Source organism: Loa loa, assembly GCF_000183805.2.
Source record: "Loa loa unplaced genomic scaffold supercont3.23, whole genome shotgun sequence".
NCBI lineage: Eukaryota > Metazoa > Nematoda > Chromadorea > Rhabditida > Onchocercidae > Loa > Loa loa.
This window is the reverse complement of record NW_018108203.1, coordinates 442,835-453,193: the sequence shown is the minus strand read 5'-3', so window position 1 is coordinate 453,193 and position 10,359 is coordinate 442,835. Positions and strand designations below refer to the sequence as shown.

Genomic DNA, 10,359 nt, shown 5'->3' with positions numbered 1-10,359 from the left:
CTACAATCTGGTGCGTGTACAACTCAACTCAATTCATCGTGTTTGCATCAACTCAATCCAACTCAACGACGATATCTCACGTAAAATCGCTGGCAATAGTGGTCTCCTACATCACCCTCTCAAACAAACCCGAACAAAATTCGCTACAGACTCAGTTTTTTAAACAAGTTTTATTATAGGCTCCAACGATCGATAGTTTCCTCATTTCCCATCCTATTGATCTTCAATTTGATTTCCAGTACAACACTCAAATTTCCTTCTTTTTTCATCCATAAGGAGCTCATCTGTATTTGTATTCTCTGTATTCGCTAAGAAAGCTGTTACCATCATTAATAAACCTTTATCAACCATCTTGCATCCGTATTAAACAACACAAAAAGTTTACTGTCAATCTCCTCCAAACCAGGCAATATTTTTTCGACAAATTTTGGTGCCCGAGGTAAGGTAATGTCCGCCAGTATATTAGCAAGCGCTCAACAGGCAAAATTAAAATTGGTAAGTCCTTGACGAAGTAGGAGCAATGGGTCCAGCCTCATCCGACCAAACTTTGACGAGGGAAGAATTACGCCAGAAATACGAAGCCTGAACAAGGATCCCCAAAGAAAGGTTGATGCGCTTCGAAATGAATACTACCCTTCTTGAAATAATCAATGAAAAATGGTTGGAATATATTCAATAAATTGCGTCTGCATAGAAATGGCGAACGTCACTTTATTTTGGAAGTGATGGTAGAGAAGCTACATAACTTTAGCTATGCACAAAAAGACGATGAGTTAGCTCTTTAACGTCTAGCCCAAAGTGAATAGAACAAGGAAATAACAGAAGAAATCTCTCAACCGAGAGGACTTCTTCAAGTAGCCTACCGTCAACAGTAAATCTACCACAGTTGCCATTTCCCATGTTCAGTGGTAACCTTAAAGGCTGGAGGTAGTTCTACAGCAATTTTAGTGCTGCAATACACTCTCAAGAGATTCCAGACATCCAAAAAATAAAATATTTAATGTTCTCCTTAAAGGAAAATGCCCTACAAGCAGTAGCAGATTATGACAGAGCACCGCAAAACTATAGAGCAAAACTATAGAGTTGTAAGAAAAATATTATTTGAAAAGTTTGGGAAGTCGCTCACTATTAAAAAACCGCTCTACTGCGAACTAAACTCCACAAAACGAAACGACCGGGAGCGGAAGTCAACTGTTGAGGCAATCGGAAAAGTACTTAGACAGAAGCAAAAGGAGAATGCCTTAAACATACTAACATTGAAACTGCTATAGAAACTAAAGCGCCTGGATGGATATTGGATAAAGCATGACAACAAAAGGGAGATGAACTATGGTCGATTACGAAACTCAGGCAGAACCGCAGGAAATAGACTTTAGTTGCAATCAACCAGCATAAACCGAAATCAACCATAATCTCGAGAAAAAATCCAACAAGTAAAAAAGAGAAGACCTTGTATATTTTGCAACGGGGATCACTGGGATAGCGAATGGTTACATGTATCCCATTCTCGAGCAACGAGTTGATCGTTTAAGGAAAATTAATGTACGCTTAAACTAAACAGTTGGGAATTGGGACATACTGATGGCACGTTTCTATCGCTATGCGACATTATGGATCGAGAAGCCAAGCAACAAGAAAATTCTTTAGCTGAAGGGAAAAAGGTTGCCATAAACAATGGCAACATTGCCATTAACATAATAACTGGACTAAAGGATAAAGTCTTACTTTTGTATAAGGAAATCAACGTATTCAATCTAAAAAGATATAGACTCCATGATGGAGTTTTGGTCCTTTTTGATGTGGGCGTACAATCAACCTTTATATTTCAGAAATTAGTTGATTGACTAGATTTAACAGAAACCGAAGAAAAACAAGAAAATATATCCTCCTTCGGTATCAAGAAGTCACAATTATATCTCCTAATCAAAATACAAATTGGGATAAGAACTGCAAGGATGGAGACAGTGACTTGCGTGGCCAACATAATAGACCATTTAATAGGCGAACTTCAAGTAGTCGAGATTGACAAGCGAAGTAGTAGAAAGTAGTAGAAATCGACAGACGAACTTCGAGTAGCCCAGATTTATCCATGAAATTATTCATTATTTTTTCAGACCAACTGAATAATCTAGGGAGTAAATGAAAAGAACCGGATGAAATTTTTTCAAATTTATCGAACTAGAGAAAATTCAGCAAATAAACTCAGGATTCACCCTGCTTCATGAAAAAGTAGGTCCTATAGTAGTTGGAGGCAAGTTGTCGCTGATATCGCGAGTAGAAACAAAGAAATAATAATCTCCCTTTTTGAAAGCCAGACATCTTTGTTTTATATGCTCATATCGTCTTACGTTTGCACTAACAAAGAACCTAATACCAATGGGTGCTCCATGACGAAGCTAATTCTTGTAATCATAAAACAGTACAAGGATCCTCCCAGTCGAAGAAGCGGAGGGTCCTGAGCACTAATCCATTTTTACAAATGTGTTTCATTGATGTCGGTTGGATATAAGGTATCGAGCATGATTTTGTCTTTTTTATTCTTAGTGTTTTCGTTAATTTGTTATATCGATGTCGTATTTGCAAGTTCGTTGTTGTATTAATAAATTTGCCGTAATAAAGGTTTAATTACTCAAGTTTGAGGTACTACCAACTAAAGTGGCAGAAAGGACCCTCAGTTTTTGTCATGAAGAAAGTCAGCGACACGGGTACACAAACAGATTCAATCACTGCCCAATTTCTAACGCAAAAAATGTTGCCAGTGCAAATTGCGTTCCTGATGTGGACCTATTCTAGAAATTAGAATGTATAGGCATTGGGAACAACCCAATACTCAGGATGATGGACGAACATTGAAACAATTTTAAAAAAGTATTACCAAACGCAATGGAAGATATTAAGTATGTTGGCCATGGAAGAAATAAGGAACCAAAATGAGCAATAATTATAGTTTGTGTTTCAGCTGTCTGCGAAACCTGATTGGACGACTTCAATTCCATGGAAGAGAACTTCAACAGTACGACAATCCAAGAAACAATCCAAGATCAGTTGAACTCCAAATAAGTGAAGAAGTGCAACCAAACACGGATCAGGTTGGTATCGTACATTATCTGCCATATCATAATATTTTAAAACCTTAGCTAGACTACAACCAAGCTAAAAATTGTGTATGCTGCTTCAACACATCTGAAAGGAACTAAGAATTTAAATGATGTATTATATCGAGGACCGATCACACTTCCAGACCTTGTAAGAGTATTGTTACGTTTCCGAATAACGAGAGGCGTGATAACAACCGATATTGAGAAAGCATTTTTACAAATAGAACTACATCCTTCAGACAGGAATTGTACTAGATTCCTTTTGTTGAAAGATATTAAAGGAGCTGTAGTAGAAAACAAAATGTTATCGTTTCAAAAAGGTTTCTTTTAGAGTAACTTGCTATCGCCTTTTACTATCGGCTACCCTAAATTTATCATTTGGAAAGCAGTCTAGAAATGAGAAGAAATCTCTGTGTGGACAACTTTAATATCAACTGACGGACAAGGGAATTTCTTTCTAATGGGCTTCCACGCATTTGAACAGGATCGAGTAAAAATGAGTCCAAGGAAAATCTTTGGTACTACCTAGAATCCCAATTAAGACATCATCCAAATAATTTTGAAACCATGGATTTAAAAAGAATTAACGAAGAAGACGATCCTGCACTTCGCTGCTTTATAATATGACTCTTTCGGTTTCTTAGACCCCATAATGATAAGATTCAAATCATTTCTTCGAAACTTTTGGAAGAAGAATCACTCATAGGATCATGTTATTGATGGTCAACGACAATGGGAATCTCTTATCAGTGATCAAAAACCTAAGGCATTTACCTCGATTCGTCTCAAACTTCCCAAATATAATCGAAGTTCATGTGTTTACGGACGCATCAAGCTTAGTGTATTTCAGCAGCGGTATATATGTGCTAAGTCAAGGAATGCATGGAAAGGAATCATTCTTGGTCTTTCCTAGATCTCGCATTGCCCCTACCAAATGAATTATTATATCTCGACTAGACTTACTCGCGATACTCATAGGAGTACGAGCGACACAATTCGTAATGATGTAGTTGGACCCACAAAATATAAAGGTAGTTCTCAGATTCGAAATGTGCATTACACCGGTAAAAAATTATCCTGGATTGTCACCAGGACTCATTCAAAACCGAGTCGAGGAAATACGTAAAGTGAAATTCATGTTTCGATATATCCCGTCAGAACATAATCTGGCGGACGGGACTACAAAAGTAATTCCTCCCCAAAAAAACTTAGATTCTCTAGACCATGGTGTTATGACTTCCATGGCTAAAAGAAGAAAAATTTAGCTGGCAAAATGAGAAGGAAAAACCAAAAAAAGTCACCATCGCGAAGGTTTTACAAACTTACGAGAGAAATAATTTTCAATTTATGGATAGTAGTCGTATCAGCAATTGGTTAAGATTATTAGAAACAACCGCTTGGATTCGCAAATTCATAGGATTAATAACCAACAACAAATTATTACAGTTACAATCACTTTCAATCGAGAGAAATCAACTCTCAGTGAACGACACAAGTTAACCGAATGGTTATTAATTAGACAAGTCCAATCAGAAGAGTTGACTGGGGAAGAAATTTATAAATGGAATTTATATTATAATGAGGATGAGAAATTATGGAGATCCAGAAGGCGACTAGAAGAATTGAGCGAAAATGGCAAGCACTCTACCCATCTTTTACGACATAATCCAGTAACGAAACTTTTCATACTAAATTAACATAAGGGTTTACAGCAGGCCAGAAAAAACAGTCATGCTCTTTCACGGTTGAGAAGTACATTTTGGCTGCTTAATGGAAGACCCGAAGTCAAATGAGTTATAAACAAATGTATGACTTGTAAACAATGGCACGCCAAACCAAGCAAATTATCATTTATGCCGAGTCTTCCGGAAACATAAGTCAAGCGCTCTAAACTCTTTGCACAAGTTGGTTGGATTATCTTGATCCTTTATCTGCCACAGGTGATAAAAGATTAACGGAAAGATCGATAGCTCTAATAACCATTTGAGCGATGCCTCTAGAGTTGGCTGAAATTTTATCTGCCAAGGTTTACTTGCATATCCGAAGAAGATTTGCCGTCTGACATGAAGGAATAATAAGCAATTCTTGCTTATATTGCTTTTTTTGCTTTAATTCGAAATCGAAAGAATCAGTTGCAGAATTGGAATGATTAGTACAAAAGCAACAAATGATTAATTCAGCTCATAAACGATGGAAGATGGAAACTTGCTGGGATGAACTAAATCAACAGGAAGAGGAATTATCAGAGCAACCCGAAAAGGAATTCGGTAAAACAATAACACTAATACAAGAAGAATTGACAGAATACTTTACGCATTATCAATTAATTACGACTGGTATAAGTGTAATATCAATGCGATATCAGTCGTAATTGTACTTATTGTCATCAAATTGAAAATTGATTTAATTTGATCCATTTCTCATCTTCCATGTTTCAAAACTCCAAATCAAAGAAAAGTTATAGCTATTCTTATAGAAATTTTTATCAAACAATTTCCCTTCACTACAATTTTCAAATTCTTCCACCGGAAGTATAATTTGCTTCAGTTAGGAATGTCGCAAACCGAGAGATTTTATATGAGCAATCAAAGTATTTGTTGTTTATAATATATCTTAGATAGTATTCATCACTTCAAGGAAATGTTTCCCCATAACTGAAGTGATAAGTTAGTTGTCTAACTTTCAAGTCACGTGAAAGTGTTTTCTGTTTGATGCTGAGGACGTTGTATGCATCTGGTAAGCTAATTCCCTTGCAAATTCTTGTCTAATTTTATATATTTCATATTAACTGTTCTTATATGTAACCCATATCCAGTATATAAACGGTTACTCCTTCCACAGAATTCAGTTTTTAAATCTACTTTTTTTTTTTTTTGTTTTAATTCAAGCACTGTTTAAGCGTTGGTGGTGTGATAAAATGTGGCTTATGTGCTATCAAATATAAAACTACTGCCAGAATGGTGAACTAACTGTAGGCGATATGACATTGGGAATGCGACATTCTGCGACATTTTCTATTGTACATGAACATCAAGCTAATATCATTCAAGCTTTAATAGAATCATCAGTTCAGTGGAAGATAGAACATCATTTGACTTAGGCTGGTCCCATTTTTGAATGGCAGTGTTTTATCTAAATGTTTCTTACTCATCGTTATGAATTAAATGTTGCATCTCAGAGAATAATATTATTTTCAGACATTTAATAAATACCTCTCCTATTTGCGCCACTGAGAACATCACCTACTAATCCTTGCATTTTCATACTATCATCAAAGATGATAAAGTTTACATCCAAGACTTCCTTAAACATAACTTATTGTTTCTCATTTATGCTTGACCCATTTTATTGATACAACTGGTAAATAAACTCCAATACGATGTTCTTATTCTCTTGTCTATACAGTTATTCCACTGTTTTCTGTTATGTTTATCACTCAAAGCATTTTTTAATAGTAATAATACTTTTTTAGTGCCCAATTTCCAATTATTGTCATATATGTATGAGTACGATCTTGAATTAGTATTTTCCTATCCCTTTCTTTCTATACTTCCTTCCTGTTGTTGATGTAAACTTGAATGTTAATAGTTTGTTAACACTCAAGGTACTGTACTATTTGCATAGAAATAATACATGACTCGTTAACATTTTCGGTTAAACTCCCATACTTCACATACTCTGGCAGATAAGACATTATGGGTAGAGCAGATTCTGACCACCGAAGCGGTTCATTTCGTAAGTTTTGTAGTAAAACTGTCAGAGTGATCAATTTTGAGCACTATAGGTACAGAGACGTGGAACTCAGTAGGAGCACCCCACCTAAATTCTTCAGCGAGGTTTTGCTAATAGTTGCTGCTTCATTCGCAACCACTCGATTTCTACCACATTCTTCTTAGTACCATTAAACATCCATATAACTATCAAACATTCATATAACTCCGATTTATTGTGCGAGTGCTTTCGCCTTTGAAGTTAGCCATACAACACTGATAGCAAAATGATTAGGTAATGGAAGAAAGCATGAAAGAGGAAACTTTGTCATATACAGTGCTTCCTCTTCTGTGAAATGCACAAACCTTACTCTTACTGCGCAATTCTAACTGGAGCCTAATTTATGACTGCATCGCTATGATCTTAGCATATTTCCACTATCTCGACGCCTAATCTATGCCTCTTAAAAATTAAGCGGAAGAGACCGTATGGCGACTGTTAAACTCCGGCAAGAAGCATCGGTCATCCATCCCACAGTATTCTAACATCGAAGAAAAGCATTCACCCATTCTTAATCAAGCAAGTTTAAGAGTAAGCATCTCGAGAACAATTATAAGAACTATAATGCAGTGAAAACTGTCCACTTCAAAAAGTCCTCACAAAAGTGGCATCCAAGCCGGAACATATCCGCTAGTAATTTCACTGGTAAAATCTCTTGCTTTTTGCTCTTAGTCTTTTAGTGTATTTAAAAGCTATAAGGAATATAGGCAGAAAAGCTGTAAGTATTTTGCAGGAATCGTTCTTGTTATTTACTCAGAAGCTGATCAGAAAAGAAAATTGGAAAAGGATCTTATATTATGTAATTTAACCACAACCTATAGCAAAAAAATGCTAAACAAAGAGGTTCAAAAAAATGTGGCAAACGATACACTCCATTTCAGAAAACTTTCTCCAACATCGAACAAGTAAAAGTAGAAATACGTAAAGATGAGCAGGGGAACCATAGTTTAATTTTCTGAGTAAAATAAAAGAGATTGTCGGGATAAATTTTGCAAAGGAACGAATGAGACACTTTTACTCAGAAGGGGACTGATAACAGTCAAAACTAGAATGGAGTTTGCTAACAGCAAACCAAGTCTGGTACCACTGGATGCAATATTACCAATGGATATATGGATAAAGATCTATATTTGTATCATATTCAACAAACGAGATCATACTTGAATGTATATGATACAATAACATCGATAGTAATGTGCTCATCTCGACAGAAATGCGCTCTAACACGGACGAAGATCCGTTGCCTGATGACCATTATTGTCCCTTTTAATCAAGTTCAGCTATTCATATAATGATACATTTCCTGATTTTCCCTTTCCGATATTTAGTTTTATAACCAGTAGATTGTCTTCTTCCAGCAACCAACCCATCAAATCTTCATATCTTTCTTATTTTATTGTTTGGGTCCTCTTCTTTTGAATCCCTCTGAAAGTGAATCTTTTGAATAGAACATTATATAGTGATATGGGATTAGTAGCAATAAGAGAATGCTAGAATACCGCGTTAACCTATCACAGGCTTTAATCAAGACCAAAGATCGCTGGTATTTACTGGCCATCCGAGCCAAACAGCTCAACCATTAAGGCCATAACTGCTCATGGAATAAACAAGATGGTTTGATATTAGTTATCGTCGTATCTATATTAAAATGACACTAGCTATCGTCATATTTAAATTCAAGATATTATTGTTACTAATAAGTCAATGGTACTTTCAAAAAAAGTTAAATGTGAGTAGCACCAATAATTACCTTCCGTTTTTTATCCTTTTTCTTCTTTTTTTCTTTCTTCCTATCTTTATCTTCGCTGCGATGCTTTCTGTACTTTCGATCCGAATCAGCATCTTTAAAGTAAACGATATATTATTACACATGATATCAGAAGTACAGTTTCCCATGTAAAGACAAAAAATGTAAAAGTTACCATCAAGATCATCCAAGCTCCATTTAAACTTCCTTTTATGTCTCAATTCTTCGCCATTTTCATCATAATTTATTGATTCACTGCTTAAATCGTCTACTTTGTTGTCAAAATACCTAAAAATTTATAGCCCATGAAAGTAACAGTAATGTCAAAGTACAAAAATTTCGTTTGCAGTTCTAACTTTGCGCTTATCACTTTTGCTTCGCAATGTAATTGATTAAAATTTAGTTCGCCGACTTAATAAAGTTTATTTTGTGTGCCGCATCATTAAAAAAATACTTTCTATATGTAAATAAGCAGTATTCAATGACAATTTGTATGTTTAAAAGTACCTATAGGGTTCGGGGACGGCACCTGGTGTGAGCCTAAATCCTGCCATCGCACTCGCAGAAAGACTGGTAATTTCTTTCCCGGTAATCGGTGGTTTTTCCACCAACATCCGCAATGAACTAAAACAAGGCAAAATGAAGAACGTAAGTCGTAATAATCATTAAAAAGACCAGCAGAACTATCCACTCACGGATCCAATCCTTTCCTCATAGTAGTACCCTAACAAACTGAAAATCTCTATCGAGAAGAGTCCTCACATTCCATATCCCTTCACTTATGAAATTTCTTTCCTATATATTTCAATTTATTTTCTCTGAACAAATGTATCCATCCCGCTTTAACGCCTTGTTAACATTTGCTACCCACATCTATACGTTCGTCTGTTGAAATCAATATTTAGTAAAATCAAAATCAGCAGTTGAAGGATAGCATAAACCTGAACTCCAAAGCATTTTCAAAATTGAAACTGCCAACAAGATGTGGGAGGAAGGAGCCAAGATCTTCGCGTAACCGTTTTGAGCCACAAAAGCGTTGATAAGATGAGCTCATATCATATTCCGCTAATAAGTCGTTACTGCCGAGTAAAACGCTCTGCTCTATAAAATTTCTAAGTATAAGCTTTTTTTTGAGAAGTACCACATAATTAGACCGGTCGAATTCCTCCTCATATATAGAGAAAAAGTTCCAAGACTTTAATTTGAACATATGAACATAATCAAATCACACTCATTTTCAACAAGAAGCATGAATGGACCCTGACCACATCAGACTACCAACTTTCGTTCAGGACAAGGTGGTATTTTCAAACTGCAAATAGCAAACGATTGTATTATCGAGGATATTTCAAATTCTTCCAGTAATAATTCTTGATCTACTCTTTTATTTACTAAAAGACAGTGCACAGCAGATAGTTCCAGTCCTCACAACTTTTTCTAATCCGTGAATCTTTGACGTGGCTAAATCTTCCTGTCATTTACTTACTTTTATTGGCTGAATGTAGAATTAATAAGAAAATGAAACTAACGTGGTAACTCTGGCTTCATCAAGTGAAAAGGGCACACTAACGATAGCTGCGAGTATCTACCCTTTAGTGATATTTTTGTGCGTAATGAACCTGATGAGGCCACACCACTTCCAGCAGGATCCATCTCCAAACTTTAACCTGAAATAACAAACTGAAAAAAGTTTGAATTTTTGTTAGCACTACTTCCATCATCGCTCATCAACAAATAATTCTT

At 35.8% G+C, this 10,359-nt stretch overlaps 2 protein-coding genes across 2 annotated transcripts; one reads left to right on the top strand and one right to left on the bottom strand.

Annotated features, from left to right (window-relative positions):
• Nucleotides 1-5,295: 5,295 nt before the first annotated feature.
• Nucleotides 5,296-5,469, top strand: LOAG_02282 (hypothetical protein; the record flags this gene model as incomplete). The annotated part of the gene is made up of 1 exon (XM_003137820.1): nt 5,296-5,469. The coding sequence occupies one exon, from the start codon at nt 5,296-5,298 to the stop codon at nt 5,467-5,469; it is 174 nt and encodes a 57-aa protein (XP_003137868.1).
• A 2,330-nt stretch (nt 5,470-7,799) lies between these two features.
• LOAG_02281 (hypothetical protein) lies at nt 7,800-10,289 on the bottom strand. Its single transcript, XM_003137819.2, has 6 exons — nt 10,146-10,289; nt 9,558-9,717; nt 9,124-9,240; nt 8,792-8,904; nt 8,620-8,711; nt 7,800-8,294 (listed from the first exon to the last, which is right to left on the bottom strand). Exons 1-6 carry the CDS (start codon nt 10,267-10,269, stop codon nt 8,247-8,249), a joined length of 654 nt encoding a protein of 217 aa, XP_003137867.1. The 5' UTR covers nt 10,270-10,289; the 3' UTR covers nt 7,800-8,246.
• Nucleotides 10,290-10,359: the final 70 nt, after the last annotated feature.

Bases quoted from the DNA above. Each gene is read 5' to 3' on its own strand.
- LOAG_02281 (XM_003137819.2), bottom strand. From the start codon at position 10,269: ATGGATCCTGCTGGAAGTGGTGTGGCCTCATCAGGTTCATTACGCACA. The intron at 9,241-9,557 runs GTTTATGCTATC...GCCTTGTTTTAG, and splicing joins GAAAATGCTTTGGAGTTCAG to TTCATTGCGGATGTTGGTGG. The intron at 8,295-8,619 runs GTAATTATTGGT...ATTCACTTTCAG, and splicing joins AAAAGGATAAAAAACGGAAG to AGGGATTCAAAAGAAGAGGA.